Source organism: Podarcis vaucheri, assembly GCF_965113315.1.
Source record: "Podarcis vaucheri genome assembly, chromosome: 9".
Lineage (NCBI taxonomy): Eukaryota > Metazoa > Chordata > Lepidosauria > Squamata > Lacertidae > Podarcis > Podarcis vaucheri.
In genome coordinates this window covers 58,665,026-58,689,983 of record NC_138767.1, presented here as the reverse complement: position 1 = coordinate 58,689,983, position 24,958 = coordinate 58,665,026, and the positions used below count along the sequence as shown (strand labels likewise).

The following is a 24,958-nucleotide window of genomic DNA, read 5'->3' as shown; positions in this document are numbered from 1 at the left end:
ATGTCTCTCACCATTCCAACAAATGTTTGGAATGGGGCTTGGAAGTTAAAACATCAGTAATACTGCACAAATGAACTGTAGGCTGACCAATGAAATTACAGAAAATATTACACTAGATAGCCACACGTTCATAGTTTCAGGTTATATAAAACCTTTCAGAGTAAACTTCACAGTATATAAGAAAGGACTAGCATCATAATGCACAGCTTAATAAGCAGCAAAGGGAAAACGTTTTCTTGGAGCAGTTTACAACTTAACTATTGGTAATTAACATGCAAAACTAACCTCTCCTTATCTTCCTTTGCACAATATGTACTTTGATCTGTGTTATTGGGACACACAGAGTACTCATTGGAACTAGATTCTTGCTCCTCTTCCTCTTCCTCTTCCACTTGACCAAGCCCGTCAGACAGATATGCATCTTCATCACCACCATCTTCATCTTCATCAAATGCACACTGAGTAGACCCTCCCCATGTTGCCATGGTTCTAGCATCAGGTATTAAAAAACAGTCATTCTGCTGCTAAAGTGTAAGGTAAAATTAGATCACTAAAAACTAAGTTGCATGCTGAATAAAAATAGCTAACATACACGTCTCAAATTAATCTCCTGTTCTAGAAACACAATTTGCTTTGATTTATCTCTATGCCTTTTAGGAATTCTGCACGATTCAAATTAAATTTATGACTTTTGATTTATGTCGTTTTTAGATTATTTTCCCACCTTTCAGAATATAAATTTTGTTCTTACTTGCTCCTGCATTTTTTAGTTCACAGCTATGTATTTCCAGTATAAGGATTTAGGTATTTGTTTTTGGCAAGGCCAAATTGTTTATAACCAGACAGTGCCTGCTCAAGTCTCCTGGACTAAAAGTAGCAAGCATGGCTATTTAACCTGCTTAATCTGGCTAGTCATAACAGTGATTCAAAATCCACTGTGGGAATGAAGTCTTAAGAGGATTTTTTTTCAAGTGTGGGTATAGGAGAGGAGTATATAATTCAGTTCCAGAAATGAACATCCTCAAGAACAGGGCAATTTTTTTGATTGGTATAACAGCTTGCACGCTGCTGATGAAAAGGTGCACAGCCGTGAGGAAGCAGTATTATCCTACCAGTGATCAAGTGTAAGTCTACTGGGGTTGGGGAGGAAGAGATAAGAGGGGATCTCTTACCTTCTTTAAACTGGTTAGCAGAAAGCAATACTCAGATTCGGTATAGGCTATTCTAATCATGCCACATTTAAAAGTAACACATCTAAATCCATTTTTGAAAAATTATTTATCTTTGTAGTGAATACAACTTAAATATACACCAGATGAGAAAGCAGGGTATTTTACTTTCTCTCTTACTTTTCTGTTCTGCTTTGTTGGGGAGTGCACTGGGTCTCTGATCCATCACTTTTAGTAGATCCAGCACAAGCAGATGTGGTATCTGCTAGGTCCCTTCTCCGCTGGTGCTCAGCCATTAAGGCTTCAAGCTGCTTCCTTCTCTGTCGCAATTCTTCTCTCAAAATCTCATGTCTGCGCATCTCAGACCAAAGCTGTTTAAAATAAAATATTAAGAGAAAATATTTTAATGCAATGCAATTCAAAATATGCTATTGCAGTTTTATACACAAGAATATAAAGCACCTCAGTATCGATTGTGGCTGTTTCTTCTGGTTGGACCACAATCTTGTTGGTTGCGCTGATTTCATTCGCAGCTGGCGCTGAAGTATTCCCAGGGCAATTATCCACACCAGATGACAACTAAGAATAAAGTGTTAAAATTACATTATTAGTATTTGAATAAGAACCTTTATCAAGTTAATGAAATCTGCGGCATCACTGGCTTTAGTGATCCACTCAATTTCATTTTTCAACAAGCCTGCAAGCCAACACAAGACTGATGTCTACAAACTAATGCTCCAAGCTTTTGAACTACTCATCCAGCTATTTACAGACCCATCGTCTTTCAAGCACACATCTTTTTCTCACTATTTCTGACCTTTCAGTATATTGGCAATCCTATGCTCAAAACTCATATTTATAACCACAAGGGCTAACATACCCTTCGTTTAAATGAATAAATGTTAGGGTTAATAATCCTGTGGCTGAGATGCCAAGCAGGGTTGCCCTTGGGATTTTATATTTCCCTCTCTCATGTTAAACCACCGTTCTACCTACTTGAAGATCTGGACAAGCTTTCTGCAACACCTGGATCTTTTCTTGGATCTTTATCAGTTTCTTCCTTTCTTCTTGGAGATGTTTCAATTCTCTCTGTTGCTGCTGAAGCTTAGCTTCATAAAATTTCTCTCTACAACAATAAAGCATTCTCATGTTAGTTTAAAATGTATTTTTCTTCTTCTTGGACCAATCAATTCTGTATTGGGCAAGGCCTTCCAGTTCCACAGCACTCCCAAGTGAGAGTGTTATATACCACAAACCAATGGCAAGGACATAAGGCCAAGACAGTCCCACCTAAATTAGAAAGGGTATATGAGGCCTTAGCTGAGGAGTTGAGTTCCTGTGGCCCTCTAGATGTTACCGGACTCCAACTCCCATCATCCCTTGTTGAGGGTTGGACTCCCAAGAACAGATGGAGGGCCACACACTCCACATTCCTTAGACAATCTCATTCAAAAATGATGTATGGGTAACCAGGCATCATGGGAGGTACAGTGGAACCTTGGTTGTTGAATGCTTCGGAAGCCAAACAATTTGGAACCAAACGCCGACAACCTGGAAGTGAATGCTTCCATTTCTGAACCTTTTTCGGAAGCCGAACGGCTTCCAAGGTATATTTTTCATTTTTTCCAATTGACTTTGCAGCCAGCCCTTTCGAATGCCGAACAGTCTTCCGGAACGGATTAAGTTTGAAAGCCAAGGTTCCACTGCACACTATCCTGCCTGCTCACTTGGTTAAAATTCACCTATCCGCATGTAAAGAATTATGCCAAATCCTCACTATAACCACCACAGATTCAGAGACCTGAACACCAGGAGTTTGCACACTTCCTTATTTCCTTGCTTGTTTCTGCTTTGATGGTCAGAAGTCATTTTCAGGCAGAAACCAGGCAGGGAGGGAAGGGAGCAGCAAGCGAGAGAGCTCTGACAAATTGAACAGGAGAGATTGGACAAATTGGTCCGTCCCCTCTCTTTGTCTCTCTTTTGTTGATTAGCTACAGCCATTTCCAGAAGAAACCAATGAATAAAAAAGGGAGGGCAAGAGATCCCAGATTAGAAATATTTCCATAGGAAATAATGGAAATTGTGGACTTGTTATGTCGACACTCGCCTAATGAACAATTTCCATGGAATGCATTGTGTTTGGGACCTGCATGTACAGTAAGTAAAGGAATGATGGCAGCCTAGGATTCCAGAAAGGCACTGGATGCAGCCCTGCCCTTTTTTGGAGTCTCTGCAGCATTCAAGTGGATTCCAAAAACTCTCACATTATATATAATCCCCTCAAATTCAGTCAGTAAATCTGCCTCATCATTAACTTTAATGCATGTGAAAAAGACTGTACCTTGCTTTTTCATTCAGAACGACACCTTTCTGGGACTTGTTTGCACTGGACCGAATATTGTTTGGTTGCTGTTGCGCTTTTTCCTCTTCAGCCACAAAGAACTGATCCATGTTACCCTGTCCTGAAGCCTCTGGTTCTACTTCTTCATCCTATAATAGAAACAGTGTATTCAGCTATGACCTCACTGAGCCTTCCACCTTTCCTTTCTCTGTCTCTCTCTCTCTTTTGCGCCATCCAAAGCAGTTTTGTTGTCAGGTGCACCGGAGTCAAAATGCCATTGATTAAGCATGTTTTCAGCACTTTCCTGCTGAAATCAATACAACTGAAAATGCTTTAATTTGACTGGAAGATGTCCCAAATAAACCTTCAGAATTGCTTGCTATTGGGTTTCCTCTTTTTCCTGATACTAAAAATATGTCAACTTTTGAGACCATCTGTAATCAAGAGCTGGAAATAAAATTTTTATTTAATACCTTCAGATACTGAAAAAGAAGTTTTCAGGTTTCCGCAGCTTAAAAGCATTTCATCATTTACTGATGAAGCCGGATTACAGTACGAAAAACGACAACAATCAACAATCACACACACAATATTGGGCCAGATTAAACTACGCAGTTGATGGCAGAAGCCAGCTCAAGGATTCCCATTAGCACAGCGGGGCGTTTCCCCCATCCCCCCAAACCCACTCTTGCAGGTTGGGAGAACCCCTCAAAACAGCACATGGGGAGAAGGAAGGGGAAAGTGTTCCATTACTCAAGCAGAAATGCTAGGGCTGATGGAGCGAGCTCCTTAGCCTTACTTTTAATTCTACCCATTGCTTTAATTTAAGTTAGCACACTGGCAAGGAACTTATTAAATGAAAACAGACCTGTACCATAGCAACAAGGTTTTGCAGTTGTCGAAGTTTCTGTTTTGCTGCTATAAGCCTGTTGATCTTTTGCTCAAATTCCGCATCAGCAGGAGCCTCCTCAGCTATGCTGGTTCTGCGGCTGGATAGGGAAGCTTCACTGGCTCGATCAACTTCAGCATCAGCTTCATCTTCACCTTGTGGAATATCAGCACCACCATCTTCTCTATTATAATGGCAATCTGAAAGAACACACACTAGGAACTGAAATCACTTAAAATCTGGGCAACCAATTTTTAAAAATATGCCCAACCTTTTTTTTTTAAAGGACTTACAAAATTTACAGATGGAAAGCACCATTTAAGAGAGTGGCTCTCCATTCTTACACATATCTTCTAAATAGAGTGTATGTGTTCTGCTTCAGAAATAGTCTTTACCCATAGACAAATCTAGAGAGTAAATTGATTAATCCCCATGTGATTAATAAATTGAGAAGACTTGAATACTGCCACACATTACATTCTCTGCACAATATACTATTTTGAAACGTACCTAAAGTTGAGGGCATATTCAGCATCCTTATATTAGCAGATCGGTTGTTTATTTCACAAGATGTATTAAGATGCCGTCCATTTCTGTTATTAGTTCCACACTGCAAATTGCTATTACTATTGCAATTCATTTCTCCCCAGTTAGTGGTGCCCTGTGGATTTCTAGAGGAGGAAACCAAATTAAGCATCATTTAAATTTTAAGCACCCTTAGGTTTTTTACAAGCTCCATGACAGAATAATTTTTTAAATTAAAAGTTGGGAATGAAATATTTACAAAATCTAAGATAGGTGGCACTAGAAAACAATTATGATCCTCTAAAATCTTTATTTTACCTTTGGTTTGGTACTTATGAAACAGATTCTGCTCCTAGTACTAGATCTTACCATAGCAAAAATAAGTAACTGACCTAACTAGAACTCTTATTTTCATACCAAAAATGAACTGAACATACCAATTGCAGCAATACAACCATTCAACAACAAAGGATAAAAATCCTTAAAAAATTTTGTTTCTGCATTAAATTTCAGAAAACAGAAGTCTATACTTTTAGCAGTTTATATTTTATCTGTAAGCTGCCTTGAGTCCCAGTCTGGGGAAATGGTGGAATATAAATAAATATTGTGCTAATACTATAATAATAGTGGGTTCTTTGTCTTGTTTTTGAAATAATTTATCTAATGGGAAAAGTGCATCACCTTAACAAGCCCAGTTTCCCAAATCCCAAGCAAACAAAAGTTGGGAGAATTGAGTTATGGGAGCAGGGAGAGGGCGGGGGGAAACCAGAAGAGGGAAGAAAGAAGAAAAATAACATATGTACACCCTACATATCACTGCAGAAGAAAAAGCAGGAGAATATTAAGTTTGCACTGCTGCTTTCCCCATTTCTCATAAATACCAGGTCAGACTTTAGGTATTTTTGACAAGATCAATAATTATAGCAAGCTTATGTTTAAGGTTATTTCTTATCATTATAGCAGCAGTGCTTTAGGAGGCAACAGCCATAGCAACCAACCTACCTAATATTGGTAACTGGCTGTGGATTCTCATGGTCTGAATCACACTCTGAATCTTCCGTCTCCTCTTCCTCTTTAGTGTTTTCATTTACAGCATCTGTCATCATATCAGATGTCTGCTCATAGTAGTGGACTAATTCACGCAATTCATTTAGTCTCTTCCGAACTTCATTCAACTTCCTACAAAGGAAAGAGGTCCAACTGTCAGCTTGCTTTGAATAGTGGTGTGGGGGCAACTTGAGATTCATGTTTATTATTTTATTACATCAAGGAAAGTACAAGCTGTGGAAAATCTAGTTCTGGACAAAGCAGGAGGTTGCTCTTGATATGCACTGGGGAAATTGTGTGTGTATAGCCACAAAAATAATATTATAAATTAGGAGGATGGGAGAATGACAGAAGATGGGAACTTCTGATTACTTTGACTAGGTATAAGCTAGCTAGTTGACAAGACCAGGAGTTTTATGACACAAGAATAGCTAAACGACACCATGCCAGGCATCTGAGTAGTTACTTTGAAATCTGGCCATCAGCAGCATTCACTTAGGTGTTCAAATCACTTCACATACATTATATTGTTTTAATTCTGACAACACTATAAAAAGGTAGGTCAGTATTTTCTATGAACTGTAGATGGGGTACTGTGGCTGAGAGAGCAACACACTCAAGGCCATCTATTGAGATCTTGCCACAGCTGAGATCTGAACCATACTTTCTGATTTGTAACTCCCCTACCATCTCTCATACTGTTGTCAATACTTTGCTTTTCAGAGCCTAGTTTAACATATGATTTCGACCATCCTGAAAAGAGCACATTACAGTTAATAAATGCATGGCCAAGTTTATTGTTTGAATTGTGTGTGTGTATCCACAAGGTATAGCAGCTAAGTTTAGTCAAAAAATTAAACCAGAATGTACGCGGACAATTGAGTGTTCAGTACCCAAGTATCTAAATTAACATCAAGCACCAAAGTTGGCTTTTATCTGCAATCGGTTTGAACACCCAACTAAATTGTTATCTATTGCAGTGCAGTCTCTCTCAAAACAAGTGTTAGGAAGCACTTGTGTCTTAAAAGCCCTTTCTTATATCATACATATGCTCTCAAATATCTACCATGGGTAACTGCTTCATAAACCAAACTAATAAAACAAACTGTTTATCCAAAAATTTAGAATATATTACTGTAGCTTTTCTGTTGGATTTAAGTTGTCGTCCTCTTCGCTGTCATTCTGTGAGGTGACAGAGTCTGGATGATAGGCAACAGATGATGCTAAGCTGTTGGATTCTTCATTGACAGCAGCTGCTATTCCTACAGGTGCAGAAGCTACTGAAGCTGTACTTCTTTGATCAACACTTCTCTGAGGAGACCCTGAAGCCGGCAAGTCCGCAAATTAGATGACACTAGATTTCATCTCGTTTTATGCAAAAACCTCTGAAGGACTATTTCTATCATAATTAAATGTTGCAGCCCTAGTATATTAATACACTATATTAACAAATTAAAATTATGACTCAGATTAAATCAAGCAGATTTAAAAATAAAGAATACAAGTGTTCATAAAAACTTCAGATGCCTTCCCCCCATTTCACTTCTAAGATAATACGTTGTTTAAAAAAAAGGGACATTTCTGCTTAAGAACTATTTTTACCCATATCCAAATTCAAATGATTGACCAATCACTGATAAAATCTTTTATGATGGGGATAAAGCCCATGGGGTCTGAAGCCTGACTTGGAGAGGACCACAGACAGTGCGGAGGCTTGTCATAGCAGTGTACTGAACCTGAATTCTAATGTAAGTCTGCTTACATTAGTCAGAATGTAATGTAAGTCAGAAGCCCAATAACTCCTTAATGCCTATTTTTTTCCTGTGGTCCACTTTCTTCCTCCAGCTCTATATTCCAATAGATTTTTCTATCTCCTGTTGGGCAGAATGGCGTTGACCAATTCTGCTGGGTACCCAAACTTGTGCCGTGATCATTGGTAAGCTTCCAAGTTGCAAGCTGTAGGTATACTAGATCCGAGTGTCTGATCGAGGCTTGAAAAAAGATGGTTGGCCTTGACCACAGAGAATCAGAGGGGCATGGTTGCTAAGCGAAGGAATATGGAAAACCACAGGTGGCACGGTTGGTAGGGTGCCACTAAGGTGACTGAGACCTGTTCCCTTGCACCTGGACTATCATATCAGTGGTGTTATGGGGAAAGTATAAACAGTGTGACGCGGCAGCTAAAAAAGCCAATGCAATTCTGGGCTGCATCAATAGGAGTATAGCATCTAGATCAAGGGAAGTAATAGTGCCACTGTATTCTGCTCTGGTCAGACCTCACCTGGAGTACTGTGTCCAGTTCTGGGCACCACAGTTCAAGAAGGACACTGACAAACTGGAACGTGTCCAGAGGAGGGCAACCAAAATGGTCAAAGGCCTGGAAACGATGCCTTATGAGGAACGGCTAAGGGAGCTGGGCATGTTTAGCCTGGAGAAGAGGAGGTTAAGGGGTGATATGATAGCCATGTTCAAATATATAAAAGGATGTCACATAGAGGAGGGAGAAAGGTTGTTTTCTGCTGCTCCAGAGAAGCGGACACGGAGCAATGGATCCAAACTACAAGAAAGAAGATTCCACCTAAACACTAGGAAGAACTTCCTGACAGTAAGAGCTGTTCGACAGTGGAATTTGCTGCCAAGGAGTGTGGTGGAGTCTCCTACTTTGGAGGTCTTTAAGCAGAGACTTGACAACCATATGTCAGGAGTGCTCTGATGGTAAGTGCATTTGTTTGTGGTTGACAGGGGTGAAGAAATGATTAGGTCTGCTGCTGGACAGCTGAAACATTTTTTAGATAATGGTTGCATCAAGGCTTCATTCTCTGGGCTTGAATGAAGTGTTACAGAGCCCATCTGCCACTGTGTTCCACTCTCATTTGATAAGCTGTGCTGTGCTAGACATTAGGATGGTTTTAGCTCCCTCTGGAGGGAGCAGCTACCAGTTGGAGACTTGGTTCTGCTTGATCTTGTGAGCTTTGATAATAACATTTTTGGTGGGCTTTCAAGCTTGAATGCACAGACAAGATGCCCAGGGCAGAACTCCTGCCAGTTGATACTGTCACAAGTATCTGCTGACAATCAGGAGCCTTATGTCAAGGTTTGCATCTATTCATTACAGTTATTCTTGTCAGATTTCACTGGGCACCTTGGTATTGTGAGTGGTATCACAGGTGGCAGTTTCCCCATCCTAACTATGGCTGGAACTCATGGAGTGTGGAACGGGGTATGAGTGACTTTTGTAATTTTGTCTTGAAATGGAGAAAAGAGGCGGAATCTGGATACCCCCCTAAAAAAACTGTCTAAAGGCTCAGACTAGTGGCATGCATCTAGCAGCCTTATTCTTTTTTTACATTATTATTATTATTATTATTATTATTATTATTATTATTATTATTCTCAAGATAGTCTACAAAAGAGAACCATAAAACAAATATAAATCAAAAACATCAGAAACATAAGCAATTATTATAGCAACAGTAAAAAATACAAAAAGCAGTTGATATAAAATCAGTTAAAATCCTGGGAATTTTTTTAAAAAAATTTTGGGGGGAAATGTCCAAAACATGGCTCTCGGAGCATCTAAGTCAGGTGGTGGCATATAAATAGTATTTATTATTAAGAAAGCCTACAGAGGAGCCGGGACAGACCTTTGGTGTCAGACTTAACAAACAGGTAGGTTCCTTTTTTAAAAAGAAAAGCTAAGATTTTCAATGAATATATCTACTCCATAGACACCTCTGTGATGATGAAGGCATTAAAATACCCTGTTCTTCAATAAAAGAGAAAATGGGAGACCAGATTGTATCAAATGTATCTTTTTAGGAGATAGAAGCCTTAATCATGTGTACATTGAAACACGAACTTCTAGTAGTTTCTCCCTTACCAACTTTTTAATTTAAGACATAACAGGGAAAGTCATGTCTAAAGGAGACCTAACCCTAGGAAAATTAGGCTGAGCAGAGGTTTGAATGTTTGGGGGGGGGGGTTGGAAAGAGAATGGAACTGAAAAGACTTCCACCAATTCATATAACAAACAAAATACTGTAAATAACACCACCAGATTGCATGCTACTTACGGGATGAATTGTTTAGATGCTGGTCCCGAAGTGTGTGCAGTTCTCCTAACAATTTGTCCATTTTTTGCTTTTTACCCTGCAATGCTATCATCTTACTGAAGAGTTGGGCCTTTTCTTCAGACAAATGCTCAGATACCGAAGAAATCCTGCTCTGGGAAACCTCCCTGGTTAGAGAAAGACTCTCTGCTTGCCTTCTATTATCTGGAACAGGTTGAACCTAAAAGTAGACATATTTTATTCAAGCTAATTTCAGAACACTTAACACTACAATCCTATTACCACTTTTGGGAGAGTAAGTAATTCACAGAAGGGATTGAGATCGAGCAGAGGTTCCTACAATTGGAAAGAGAGATGGAAAACATAAGCAATTTCTCTGGTAGCCCCTCAAATTACCTTCCACACTGTTTCAAGGGTTCCCCCAAACCTACCACAGCAGCTTTGCAGGGCTGCAGGGAGAAGGATGAATTGGCAAAAAAAGTCCCCTTCCCCTTCCACTTGTGGAAACATGTGATGTGCAGAGTTCTGTTGAAGGGAATGCTGGATTCAATGGAATGGGACTTCCTTCAGTCATGTTTGGAATTGTGCTGTAATCTTTTTTTAAATGGCTATTTTCGATGACAGCATTTCATGTAACAAAATTCCAAACAGTTGTCACAGTTTACATCAGTCCACCCACCATTTTCCTTTCAAAGCAATCAAACAAAGAGAATTTTTTTTTAATGGAAGTAGATTTGTTGAAGTGTTTTGTTTTTGTTTTAAAGATGAAGACTAAATTTCTTCATTGCAAGGAGTTGGATTAGACAACCCTTGAGACCCCTTCCAACTCTACAATTCTATAGTTCTATAAAAAAATATTCAATCCACATTACTTTCAACAGAAGGCATTTCAAGAAAAAACACTTCAGCAATGCAAACACATTAGCATTATTCATCAGGCTGTAGGAGAGGAAAAGATCTGATGCAGTTACTTTGCTGACAGAACACAGCTTTGCTGAGAGACCACCTTCCATTCTAGCTGTTAAACCTTTAGGACTTCCGGAGGCGGCACCACCGGTAATGGCGGATTCCCTCTAGTCTTGTTAAACCTTTAAAACTGATGTGCAGCTTTGCTTTTTTCAGCTTGCCCTTTTCTGTCATACTTTTTGGATTTCTAAGTCAACAGACAGTCTTGTTTCTATTGATGTTATTGTTGGTTTCTGTTTCTCTCACTGAGCAGCAGCTGCAGTCACAAGACTGTGTTTACATTCCACAGAGTCCAGATACTGTTGGATTCTCACGGGAAAGGGAGACTGGATGTGACGTTCACTGGTTTCCTGTTTCTTAGCTCTGTAGTTTTCTTTGAGGGAGTTGCTCTCTGCTCTCACAGAGGCAAGATGTATATTTGTGTGTTCTCGGTATAGCTTAGAAATAAAGCTTAGCAATGTAGCACCATACCTGCTTCATCCTTTCATTTGCGGACTGGGATTAAACTCTGCTGGGCTCAAGTCAAGATGAGCCGTATCAGCTCAAGGGCTGGAGCTGAATAAACTAACAGTTATATGTTGCCCTGACAGCCTTTTTGACAAACAGGCAGGATAAACTTTATTTTAAAAACGAAGATTCCATGGCAAGTGCCAATTAAGGAATCGATAGCAACTGGCAACAATCAATACTATAATGCTCACTTCTGAAATGGAATTCTCCGTAGCAGAAAGCAAGCCATTTTAGACTGACTTGATTAGCAATATAATCATGTACACTACTCAATATAAAAAAGGGTACCTGAGAATCATGAAGCTGGTTGTGAAAGCGCTGAATTAAGTCATTTAATTCTTCATTAAGCTCTGATGTTAGACTCACTCCTGAAATGCTACCAGTCGTTTCTGTTACAACTACAGGTGGGAGAGGAAAATGGAACATTTTATTGAAGTGCTTAAGTAAATTTGGAACTTATTAAACAGAGGTTTTTTAATCATACAAAATAGGGCATACAAAAAAGACATTCATGTAACAAACTGGAATCCGAAAGACTTTTAAAGGTGTGGAAATTATTGTTTTTCCCCACTGAGAGACTGCAACTCCATTCATTTTCTACTGATTACTAGAAACGTGAATCATAATACAGAATTCAGCATGCCCCACACTAACTGCCTGCCACTTTCCAAATGTTTCTCAGATTCTCCTATCACTGTTACTTATTTAGGCTGTTCATATGACATAAAGCAATTCTTATGTGTTCTGTTTTCAGTTCAGAGGAAGGCTAAAGACCAGAGGGTGATACCCAATAGTCACAATTCAGGCCCAGTGAAATAGAGTAATTTATGTCTTATGAATTCAACGGATCTACTCTGAATATGTGGGTATTAACCAGAATGCACATTCTCAACCTATTTCATTTAACATGCTCTGGAGTAATTTCTTAGGTTCTTATTTAAGAAACACCACCATTAAAGTGAATAATTTAATTACTGGGAATGCAATAAAAGGTACAACATCTGAGACCTTCAAGTTAGCTCAGTTGGTTAGAGTGTGGTGCTGATAATGCCAAGGTTGCAGGTTTGAACCCCATATGAGACAGCTACATATTCCTGCATTGCAGGGGGTTGGACTAGATGATCTTCACGGTCCCTTCCAACTCTGATTCTATTATATCAAATCAATAATTTAATTGCAGAGGAAGAGGTCTTTTGTTCAGGTGTCTAAACCTCAGCATACCAGAATCATCCATGACAGCAATGGCTTGTTCTGCTTTATGCTGTAGTGCAAGCAGAGCAGCTTGTCTCCCTTGAAGAGCTTTCAGTTGTTCCTGTTGTTGTAGCATCCTCTTCAATAAATCATGTTGCTTCTTCAAATTTGCAAGCTCTTCTGTAGCCTCCTGCTGAGGATCTCTAGCCTGAAAAAAATAAAGGGATAAAAATGAAAATAAAATAAATGGGATCAATATTCAGCTGCCCATTAGCAGTTAACTTAAATTTTTAGACGGTGTGGAGAAAACAAACCTGAACCTCTAAATATGTATGGCGTTTTCTTTTCAGAAAAAAAGAATCCATGTTATTATCTTAAAATGTAGTGAAAGCAAAATTCAGTTTTCTGATATGCTTGCTTCCTCCCACCCCATAATGTATTAATTGGAGTTATATTCAACCCTTTTAACACCATGCTGAAATTTGGTATGCCATTTCAAGCTCTCAGCCCTTACAGCAAAATCCTATACAGTGGTACCTCGCAAGACGAGTGCCTCGCAAGACGGAAAACTCGCAAGACGAAAGGGTTTTTGGTTTTTTGAGTTGCTTCGCAAGACGATTTTCCCTATGGGCTTGCTTTGCAAGACGGAAACGTCTTGCAAGTTTGTTTCCTTTTTCTTAAAACTGTTAATACAGTTGCGACTTGACTTCGAGGAGCAACTCATAGCACGCGGTGTGGTAGCCTTTTTTGAGGTTTTTGAAGACTTTGGTGATTTTTGAAGCTTTTCCAAAACTTTTCCGACACCGTGCTTCGCAAGACAAAAAAACCGCAAGACAAAAAATCTCGCGGAACGAATTAATTTCGTCTTGTGAGGCACCACTGTACTTACAAAGAAGTACCACTCTTTTTATCAGGCCTTATTGCCATAGGTAAAGAGGATATATTAATATATTTTGGATATGATCCTGCCTTTTCTATTTAAAAAAAGGCTTGCATAATAGCTTCCATGCAATGACAAATAAGAGTTCTCCAACAAGAGCACTGTCATTCCATTTATTTCAATGAGAGATAGTCAAACATACAACTTTCACTGAAATGAAAACTACACAAATTGGTATGCAGTGCAACACTGATTATGTAAAATCCTGTACTACAATGAAAACTGAGGAGAAAAAGAAAGCCACCAAGAGAAGCAAAGACCAAATCAGAATTCTTATCACACAGCTTAAGTATCTTCCCAAAAATGCAAGCACAAAACAAATTTCCTCATCTTTAATTCCTCATTTACGGTAAATGTTTTAAGATAAATAATTGGACTGGGGAAGAGAAACAGAAATAAAAAGGAAATGTTAAAAAAGCAAATCCAAACAACCCCAGTATTAAAGGGTAAGAACTTATGATCATGCCAATGGTCCAGAGTCCACATTCTATTTCCATTTTAGAAATAATCAACCTTTTTTGGGGGGGGAATGATAAAATGTTTACTATAAAAACAGCATATATGCCCCATTAACACTATTTTCTTATGAAGTAAGAACAATGTGTGACAGAGACAGGAAGATATCTGAGCTGAGATAAATATTGTTGCTACATTATTCTTTAACTTATTTGTTCGAACAGGCCTTTTGAAAAAATAAATGCAAATGCAGCAAAGCAGACAGAAGAATAATTTCACAGATAAATAGTGCATAAAGTCAAGTATTTAAAAGAACAAAAGCAATCATTGAATGCACATCAAACTGCTGTTACAGAGAATTTATTATAAAGAAAAACTAGGAATGCAGATTGAGCCCCTATATTGATGTCCAAGGCAATATTTGGTAGCGTACCTTTGAGAGTAATACAGGTTCTTGGCTATTAATCCTACTAGACCAGATTTCCCTGCCATTCAGAGCAGCTCTGTCATTTTTCACATTTGGACTTGCTGTAACGGCCATGTCTGAAACCTGTCCTTGAGAAGCTGAATTCCCTAGTTTGTCCTCAATGCAGGGCCGAGCTCTCAGACTAAAAGATACCTCCTTTATCAAATAGTTTAGTAAGTTAGACTGTGAACATATATTTCTGCTAAGCATAGTTTAAGTTTATAATACCGCTGGCCTACTCCAGTTGTAATTTGTCAACATACCATATTACCCAGGATCCGCTTTTAACCCAAACATGCATCTGGGGAACCATTTCTTAATCTTTTACCAGATATTTGCATGGTGGTAGTGCACCTGTTCGGACCCACATTGGATCAGAGCACAACCCACTAAAGGGTCCCAAACCACCAACTAAACCCCCAAACCCACTGAAGACCAGTGACTTAAAATATATTAAGCATGGGCATGGTTCAACAGATTTATTGTTACAAAATGTTAAAGATGTCAAATGTTACGTTTCAGAGGACACATGCATCATGAGCAGATCTCTGAATCTCCTTGTATATGGCTCCTTCCACCAAACTTCTTAACTGCTTTTTAAACTCTCAGAAGCTGAAAGAAGCTGTTTGAAGATTTGGCAGAAGGGTTCCCAACTTCTTCCAAAGTGTCATGCGGTAGGTAGGGAAACTCCAATATCAAATGATTTGCAAACATGAATAAATTGGATGGTGCCACATGTAATTTCTTTTGACTGTGACAAAAATATTATGACTGCGGGTATACAAGTTGCTATGAGGATAAACTGCCAACTAAGAAGCTATGGCTATAGTCCGAAGCATCTCACCAGGACTGCACTGTAAAAGCTTATACGTACTTTGAGGTCATTCTTTTAGTAACAACGAGGTACAAATAAGCAAGGAATGAGATTGCAAACAGGTTTTAACACATCATTCTGAAGAGAATCCTAAATATAGTTTAGGCAATAAGGAATGTGCAGTAACATGGCTTCAACTTCAAACCTGCCTTGTGCTTAATTCCTGGTGGCAAGCCTTTGTCTACAGACCATACATACTGAATAAAGGGTGAATAGTATCCCAAAACATTAAGTTTTGCATTGCTATTCATGTTGGGGATAAGGGGGACTACATGGAGGAGATATTGATGTTGGGGATAGGAAGCTGGCTACAGTGGGAAGCAGGAGAGAGAGAGAGAAAGAGGAAAACCCAGTTTTGTGTTTCACTCTAGTTAGAATTCAGGCCATTATGACTTAAAATTGTTACATTTACTTTAATGTTTCCAGAATTTGTAGCTTATAAAAAGTTTTCCTGGACTAAAATTCAGATTCAGAACATAAGTTATCTGGAGAGAGAAATGCATCTTCATCTCTAGCAACTTAATTACTAAAAAGAAGCTTACCGTTGTATCTGAAACTTCAGACTGCACATCTATGTTTAGCGATGTGCTCTCAGCTACAGAACCAGATCCCACAGCTGAATCTATAGTCCGACCATCCTCCTCCTCATTTTCTCTAGCCTGGAATATTTTAGTGGCATAAACAAAAAACTACATAAATGGGGTAAAGGGAACATTAAGGGGAAAATATGCTACGCTTTAGATTTATCCCCCGTACTATTTTCTCACACCATTTGAAAAAGGCATTTAAGCTTTCCAACTTACAAGCATCTTCTGCAAAAATTTTAGGTATGATTTCTCTTGTTCTTTTAGATGATCTATGAGATGTGACAAGCGTTCCACATTAGCAGATCTCTCATTTTTCTCAACTAGATCATCTCGCATGGAACTGGCTTTTGCAATATAGTCACGAATTTGAATTAGTCTGCTCACAATCTGAAAGTCAAAAAAACAGCAGAGTCAATAATCTGTGATGGGCAGATACCACTGATGTAGCAAGTGTAAAATGTTTTTATAATACTAATGGGTGAAAAAAATGTGTTGTAAAACAAAACCCATATGGGATATAAACACCACAAAAACCAAAGTTACACCAGCTACAAAAGTTAGACCCATTTTTTAAAAACACACAAACATTACATACAACAATTAAAAATGCACTTCTGTGACTATGACTCTAACAGTGCAATCCTGTGTCTACTTAGAAGTAAGACCAAGTTCAATGGGGCTTACCATTACTTAGTGCATACAAGCCATGCTGGCACGTGGTGTTGCCTTCTGAAGTTTTGATTTTATTGTTTTATATTTTGTATATAAAGCAGTACAATAATGCTTTAAACTGATAAAATAGATGGCAATCCTGCATTTTAATTTTAAAATGTTTATGGTATTTAAAATGCTACAGAAATAAATTAAACCAGTCCAATTGCTTAACATCCATTTTTTACTAGCAGGACTTGCTTAACTGAGTGTCCAGGCCTCTAGATGAAAACCATGTTTCAACTGAATACATTCTTTAAAAAAGAAAAGTGTAATACATCCACAGCGTGCATGCTCTCTCTCTCTAGTTTCTCAGCGTACATTTGCCTTATGTTCATAATAAACCTTCAAGAAAAAAATACTATTTTAAGGAGCACTCATTAAATATTTCATTAAAAGATCTTTTTCAATATGAATTGGATAATTTAACCACTAATATCACCTGACTACTGTCCACTGCTGGTTCACCTCTTCCATCTTCTTCAATAGAGACAGGACAATTCTGTAACAAATCCTTACTCAAGGCAGCTGTAAATAAGTCTTTATATTGCGATGATCCCCCAGTTTCTTGTGTCTGTGAACTTGTTGCAGCATCTTTGCCTTTGTTAGTATTAATCTGCAGTGACAGGAAGTTGAATGGCTTTCTGCTTTCATTAAGCTGGCGTTTGTTGTTAGCAGCTGTTGCTCTGCCCTGAGAATCACTTCCAATGCTTCTCTACATAAGAGTGAAAGACCACAAAATGACTTACAGCTTTCTTTCAAACACTGCTCCAGTTAAGAAACTCTGTGGGGTTCTTCTGGATAAAAAAAATGAATGACCATTTTCCCTCCCAGAGCAATGAATTGAGTTGCATTGAGTTGAGATTAAAGAATTCATTACTATGGCAAAACAACATTGTAGAGAATAGTCTTATATCCTCCAAGTTCTCCCAGTTTAAGCTTTGTCCCCATCCTCCTATTCCTATTCCTAACTCCCTAGTTTCTTCATTCCCTTCCTGCTACTAATATGAAAGGAGTGGGAACAGAGTTGAGTTCAATCACTACCCAGGCCCCATATCTTCTGACTTGTAGCCAATGTAACACCTTGCCATGAGATCCAGAATTGGGAGACCCCCCCCCCGCCTGTGTTTGTGCATTTGTGTGTGTACATAAAATACTCGAACCCAAGATCATCCAATGAGGCGGAATAGTGGGAGACTCAGAACAGATTTATTCACGTAGCCCATGGTTACGAAACACATAATTACCGTATTATTTGCACCATAACACTCACTTTTTCCTCCTAGAAAGTAAGGGGAAATGTCTGTGCGTGTTATGGAGGAAATGCCTACTGGTGGCATGCCTACGGATTTTCCTCCTCTAAAAACTACGTGCGTGTTATGGTCAGGTGCGTGTTATAGAGCGAAAAATACGGTAGTTATCACAAATTGTAGTGATGGCTGCCAACTTGAATGGTTTTAAAAAGAAGATTGGATAAATTCATGAAGGATAAGGCTACCATACTGATGACTTCACCTCCAGTATCAAAAGAAATATGCTTCTGAATGCCAGTTACAGAGGAATGTAAGTGGGAGACAGTTTTTGCTCCCATGTCCTGCTTGTGAGCTTTCTATAGGCATCTGGTTGGTCAGTGTGAGACTAGATCAACAATTTTTATGCTGTTAACCGTAGGTTTCCTTTATCTGCAGCAGCGAACACAACAAGGTACTTGAACAGAGGAGCAGCAGAGGATCCACTTGGCTCATTTCCTAACTACATATGAAGTCTAAGAGTTATGAAGATAGTGTCTATAGCCATAACTGGAAAATATGGAGAGAGGCAAGCAATGCTGTCACGCTTGCTCAGAAGCTAACAGCTGCCCAAGTGGCTGACAGTGGACTTTGCAGCTGACCTTTTCTCTGCTCCTGTCAGACAGGATTAAAATTTAGCTGCAAAGCGCACAGCAGGGCACTTGAGCTCATGCTAGCTTCGGCACCTCCTTCCTGCCTCTCTACACAAGTGAGACAGTGGCTAGACACCTGAGTTTCCTAACTTGGAAACGAGGGAGGCCACCCAGGTCACTTTAGTAAAAACAAAGCACATACCTGATCTAAATCACTGAAGTTTATTCTTTGTTTAAGTTTTTCAAGTTCTGCCTGCTCTGGAACAGACATTTGGGTAATGTATCTTGTATGAGGGAAAGTATGAGGTGTCTTTGACTTTTTCCGTCCAATTCCTGGTGTCGATTCTGGTGAGATGTCATTAGTAAGTCTTGTTTCACTTTCACCGGTAACCTTTTTCCTGTTTTTTTCTGAAGATCTGTTGGGTCTCTTTGGCTGACCACCCCAGCCCTTAAAAATTAAACAAAGAAACAAAACCATGTACGTCATCGTTAAAGAAAAATTACTTAAAATTCATGATTCTTCCCAATACCACACAAATTGCCTTTAATTAATTTTTAAAAACTTACTTCCATTTTAAAGCAAGTGTTCTGCATGCTGCAATCTACTAGCCTTTTTCAACAACACTGTGAAACTGATTTCAAGCGTACACTTTAATATTTATATCGTTTTGGTAGAAGCATTATATATCCTTAAAACTGCCTGTGGAACCCACTTGTCAATACAGGCAATCCTCGTTTTGTGCAGGGGTTATGTTCCGAATCCCCACATGCGTCGGCAAACCACACACAAGTCCACTCTGCCCCTTCTCTGTTCTGCCCCTTTCTGTGATGTCTTTATAACGTATTGGGCCCACTTCCAGGTCTAGCGCCATCTGCGATAGTGCACCATTCGGATGTGCGTAAATTGGTCACTGTATCTAGAAGAGCTTAATATTCATTTTTTGTCCTTACAGTGGTACCTCGCAAGCCGAAAAACGCGCAAGACGAAAGAGTTTTCCGTTTTTTGAGTCATTCTGCAAGATGAATTTCCCTATGGGCTTGCTTTGCAAGACGAAACGTCTTGCGAGTTCGTTTCCTTTTTCTTAAAGCCGCTAAGCCGCTAATAGCCGTGCTTCGCAAGACGAAAAAACCGCAAGACGAAGAGACTCGCGGAACGGATTAATTTGGTCTTGCGATGCACCACTGTATTTTTATTTTGTATTATTCTCTTGTGAACCATGATGAGATCTACAGATGAAGGGTGGTATACAAATTAATAATAATAAGTATTAACAGAAATAATAAGTATTAAAAGAAATTAGTGCTATACCGTGTTGTTTAATCGATCATCAAGGCTCTCATTGCTCCAGCCAGGTAAGTCACGATCATCCATTCCTTCTTCAAAAGGGCTGCCTCCTGCTGCCATGTTATGTTATTCACCACTAAATAAACAGATACCATTATAAGACAAATCCACTTTAAAAGGGCCACATCTCCAGTCTGTACTAAACGCTAGACACTGGGTAAGTCAGATATAACAGGAAACAATGGTCTCTTCCTATGTGAGTGAGCGTGCACATGTCCTGGGATCACACAGGCTAGTTCATGTCGCCTTCACATGGTTCGTTATTTCTGAACCAGCCCTGGTCTCTAAAGTTTGGTTTTGCACACTAAACTTGATACAGTATTTGTTTGTTTCCATACTAAGCTAATTTCATATACAAGGATGAGTTGATTCAGTGGATGCATTTGTAACTAATACAGATTTATATAGAAATAAGTTCCAATCCACCATCTTTAATGACACTTACTCCCAAAGTAAGTGAATATAGGGTCATTCCATGTCAGTTCAACGTGGTCATGCCACCCACCGTCTCAGATTTTGATGAAAATGGTGTACAACCTTCCCTCATGGTTGAAAGAAACCCCCTTAAATTTTTCCCCTCTATCTCAAACGGTTTTAATTTTATAGCACTTCAAAGTTTTGTGAAATCTGTGTTTCTGTTCCTCTTAAGATCCTTGACTTTGTGTGCATTTTATATTTTTTCTCCATAACCAATGATCAGATCTCTTTGAAATTTTACACAGAGCTCGATAACATGATGAGGATTTCAGGAAAAAACACACCAGCACTCAAAAGATTTTATAAATGCCTAAAAAAAATGTATAATGTAGGTTTTTTCGGTGGAAAAATGAGGTTTAGAAAACCTAAATTTTCAGCATGAGGGCACGATGGAATCAAATGTTTTTGATGGTGAAAATTATTGCAAAGATGTTTTTTACTTGCTTTTCCAGCTAGCCCATTCTTGTTCACCTTCCAAGTGGCTATTTCCAGATGAATCCTCTTATAAAAGCTTTGTTGCCCTGACATGCTCTTAATTTCCAGAAAGACTAAGGGATTGCACATAGGCTGGCACTAATGTCCTGTACAAGTCTGTGATTCCTCACTAAACAGAGTCAAGCAAAAGCTATGTTAAGTGGAAATTCATAAAGGGCCATATAACAAGTTTACAGTACTTTCAATCGTTACCAAACTCACAGAACTCACTCTGAATTTCCATTTTCCAGTTTTATTTGCACAGAGGAAAACTGACTAAATCCCAGAGCCCTGATCCTAAAACACTTGCAGTACAATCCTAAACACAAATTACTCAAAAGTAATTCCTTGCTGGACGCGGGTGGCGCTGTGGGTAAAACCTCAGCGCCTAGGACTTGCTGATCGTCAGGTTGGCGGTTCGAATCCCCGCGGCGGGGTGCACTCCTGTTGCTCGGTCCCAGCACCTGCCAACCTAGCAGTTCGAAAGCACCCCCGGGTGCAAGTAGATAAATAGGGACCGCTTACTAGCGGGAAGGTAAATGGCGTTTCCGTGTGCTGCGCTGGCTCGCCAAATGCAGCTTGCCACGCTGGCCACGTGACCCAGAAGTGTCTGTGGACAGCGCTGGCCCCCGGCTTCTTAAGTGAGATGGGCGCACAACCCTAGAGTCGGACACAACTGGCGCGTACGGGCAGCGGTACCTTTACCTTTAATTCCTTGCTGAGTTCAATGGGACTTACTCCCACGTAAGCATGCATAAGAATGCAGCCTTAAAACCCTATTAAAATTAAGGCTTAATGTACATAACAGTGCAATGCCAGGATCCAGCAGAGAAAGCTGAAAAGTTTAAGGTGCTGTAGAGCATACTATTTAAAATATTTTAAATGGGTACCAAAAAACCCCATGTCCAAAGTGTTCGTTCAACAACAGACATCACAAAGCCAAAACAAGTATGGTGAATTTTCCTATAAGATCCATCCATATTTGAAATGTAACACAGATACAGCACAATTCAATACCCCAAATTGCAGTCATCAAATATGGACAGCAATGTAAGATCAAATTATGCAAAGTAAGAGTCCTATAAGCAGTTGGCAATATCTAAGGTCAGCCTCAAGAACTCTTTTGTCACCAATGTCACACACAAAGGTGCATAACCAAAATGTCAGCAGAGAAAAGCTATCCTGATAACCTTTGGCTGAAATCCTATGAATACTTTCAAGAGATTTGGGTTGGAGAGGAGAGGATTAATGGATCCAGGAGACTGCCTTAACAGTCAGAGGTGGAGCTAGGTGCTCAGGGAGCGCACCAGCGGGGTGCTGCCCACGGCGCGCATCCCAGGGCGGCGCACAGTAATGTCACCCCCCTCAAGGAAGACACCCAGGGTGGGCCACACCCAACGCACCCCCATTCCTCTCCCAGTGTTAACAGTCCTCACAATGTTGCCAAGTATCTCCTTTGCTAGGGAAGTAACAGGTAAATGGCCCACAATAGAGACTGTTCTGGAAACCTGACAGCCATCTCTACCAAGTCCCTAGCCTGGGCGATGGGGCACGATGTCTGTAAAGAAGAATAGGCTGCCACTTGAGTCAGGCTGAGAACCAAAAGAGAGCTGAGCTCTGAACTCTGTAAACTAACAGCCTCTGGGGTGCTTGCTGTCTCCCTAGAGATCTAATATGAGAGAAGTGGACTTCAGGTTGAGTGCTCCTGATGTATCTTTGTTCGATCTGTATATTTGTAAATAAATGCAAATATTGCAAAATACAGTGATCTCCTTCCAAACGAGGCTAAATACGGGAAAGCACTGCACCCCTCAAACTTACTAGGAAATGAACACAACTGAACTCAAGGATCAGGCTGTCAGTGACCCCAAATTCTTGCTCCCTTTTGAATCCGTCTGCCCCCTTACATTAGAAATTATCTTCCACATATGATATGTCCCATGGTTATAACAGGAATGAAAAGACAGTGATGCACTGTTGTTCTTGCCTGATCAATAACACAAGAATCATTTGCAACTGGCAAAAAAACACTGTGCTCTATACTCTAAAGCAAGTAATAGTCTTCCCCAGATACCAGTTGCTAGATATTTTGCATTCATTTTATATCAGCCCAATTTACAGCCACCCTCAGCTCTCAAAAAAAGAAAAAGAAAAACAATTTAAAGACACACATGCATTTAAAACTGTTTTCATTAATTTTGAAACAAGGAAGAACTTCTTAGATCTCGCTAAGATTTTTTAATTTTTACCGTTACAGTATTTTCCATAATTGTAGTGCAGATTCAAGCAACAAGATCTGTTGTACATTATGATGACATACAGAGGGTTGTTATTATTATTATTATTAATTAAATGTGTATACCGCCCTTCATCCCAAGATCGCAAGGTGGTTGCCTAGCACACTCTGTAAACAACCTCAGGACAAAGAAGGCAGCAGCCAAGTTGCAATCTTGTAACTGGCTTGTTCTATGTATAAAGTAGGAAAGGTAACAAAAGGTATGCAGCTTTAAACTTGAAGTACTGGTTTGCACTTCTGATTGAAAACATAGAAAAGTATACACAGACCAGGCACTGCTGCATAACTTGTATTCATGTGAACCACCCTGTGATCTTTGGATGAAGGGTAGTATACAATTAAATAAATAATAATTGAACTGCAGAGTTGTAAGGGACCCTGAGGATCATCAAGTCCAACCCCCTGCAATGCAGGAATATGCAGCTGTCCCATACAGAGATTGAACCTGCAACGTTGTCATTATTAGCACCATGCTCTAACCAACTAAACTCTCCAGGCTACAGTAATAAATAATTAAGTGTTGGCTACTATTGGGAAGCACTGAAGCTGGACTACAGCCACCCAAACAAGCCTCTTGCTATAAGAAGCTTGGTTAAGCTTATATAGTCATACCTCGGGTTGAATGTGCTTCGAAATGAGTGTGTTAGAGTTGCGCTCCGCGGCAACCCGGAATTAACGGAGCGTGTTACTTCCGGGTTTCACGCTTGTGCTCAAAATGACGTTACGTGCATGCACAGATGCACCAAAACATGACCCGCGCACGCGCAGACACGGGTTACGTTTGCTTCTCGATGCGAACGGGGCTCCGGAACGGATCCCATTCGCATCTAGAGGTACCACTGTAATGGCATATTGCTTCCTAAATTTCAGTTCTGGCAGTTTTAGCAAAACCAGCAGAAGTAGCAGCACAGGGGAGAGCTTTAAAATGTCATGGTTAACAGGAAGCACCTACCTACCCTAACCAGTTTAAGAAACTCAGATATGAAAACTGGGAGCTAAATGGTACCTTAAACCTAGGTTATGGGAGCAACAATGGAATGTCTGGGCACTTATTTTTTAATAACAAGAGTGAAAAATCTGAAAATGAATGAAGCGCGGCTAAAATATTATGTTCATTTCCCACATGGTCTGGTCCTTCCCCTGCTCTCCCCAGTAATATTCTTAAGAGGGTCTATTCTCCAATCTTCAGAGAGTAGCTGGAAGTGGGGAGGCAGAATAAGGTCCTCTTTTCCTTCCACTCTGCGGTTTTAACCTGAAATCTTAGGCCCAGAGCTCAGAGACTGTGAATGAAATCCCCGGTAGCAAAACTGTGCCTGCAACAATGGGAGTTTCGAACACAGACCCCGACACAGTTCTTTGGCCAGGTCAACCGCAGCTCACGACCCTTCGAGTTCATCATAAAGCCCAGTCCCTTTCCCCTATATTACTGAGACTGGGGAAAAACCTGGGATGGGATCCCCGTCCCCCTCCCAGCTACAGCGGCGGACCCGAACCCAGTTCCCTAAAAGGCCGCAATCGCAAGGAAACGATCTTAGCCGAGCCCTTACCCGCGGCCGGCGCTGTGCAGGCCCGGTCAGGCAGGGAACCGAGCCCCGAACTTTTCTTTCGACTGCCGATCCCTCCTTACCTGCCGCTTCTCAGGGGGCGGGGTCAGAAAGACGGTTGGAGGGGCGGAGCCAGGGGGTCAGAAATCCCCGCTCCTGCCTTGAGATCGGCGGCAAAGTCCCGATCGCGGCAAGAGA

General features: G+C 40.0%; 1 protein-coding gene across 10 annotated transcripts in view; it reads right to left on the bottom strand.

Moving 5' to 3' along the window:
• Window positions 1-24,958, bottom strand: part of PCM1 (pericentriolar material 1) — a 49,012-nt gene that overhangs the window by 23,390 nt on the left and 664 nt on the right. For 5 of the 10 annotated variants that reach the window (XM_082237980.1, XM_082237978.1, XM_082237983.1 and 2 more), the window contains exons 2-19: window positions 19,934-20,045; window positions 18,827-19,072; window positions 17,185-17,457; window positions 16,248-16,418; window positions 15,987-16,103; window positions 14,538-14,726; window positions 12,739-12,916; window positions 11,806-11,915; window positions 10,045-10,261; window positions 7,107-7,293; window positions 5,927-6,103; window positions 4,910-5,070; window positions 4,379-4,599; window positions 3,511-3,659; window positions 2,166-2,295; window positions 1,632-1,748; window positions 1,350-1,540; window positions 286-489 (exon numbers count right to left, since the gene is read on the bottom strand). In XM_082237980.1, coding sequence (XP_082094106.1) covers window positions 286-489; window positions 1,350-1,540; window positions 1,632-1,748; window positions 2,166-2,295; window positions 3,511-3,659; window positions 4,379-4,599; window positions 4,910-5,070; window positions 5,927-6,103; window positions 7,107-7,293; window positions 10,045-10,261; window positions 11,806-11,915; window positions 12,739-12,916; window positions 14,538-14,726; window positions 15,987-16,103; window positions 16,248-16,418; window positions 17,185-17,457; window positions 18,827-19,072; window positions 19,934-20,029 — 3,134 coding nt within the window. In that variant the 5' untranslated portion in view covers window positions 20,030-20,045. Of the gene's footprint in view, window positions 1-285; window positions 490-1,349; window positions 1,541-1,631; window positions 1,749-2,165; window positions 2,296-3,510; window positions 3,660-4,378; window positions 4,600-4,909; window positions 5,071-5,926; window positions 6,104-7,106; window positions 7,294-10,044; window positions 10,262-11,805; window positions 11,916-12,738; window positions 12,917-14,537; window positions 14,727-15,986; window positions 16,104-16,247; window positions 16,419-17,184; window positions 17,458-18,826; window positions 19,073-19,933; window positions 20,046-24,763; window positions 24,827-24,958 lie in introns of those variants that run through there. The other 5 variants (XM_082237985.1, XM_082237987.1, XM_082237986.1 and 2 more) reach the window with 3 other exon arrangements.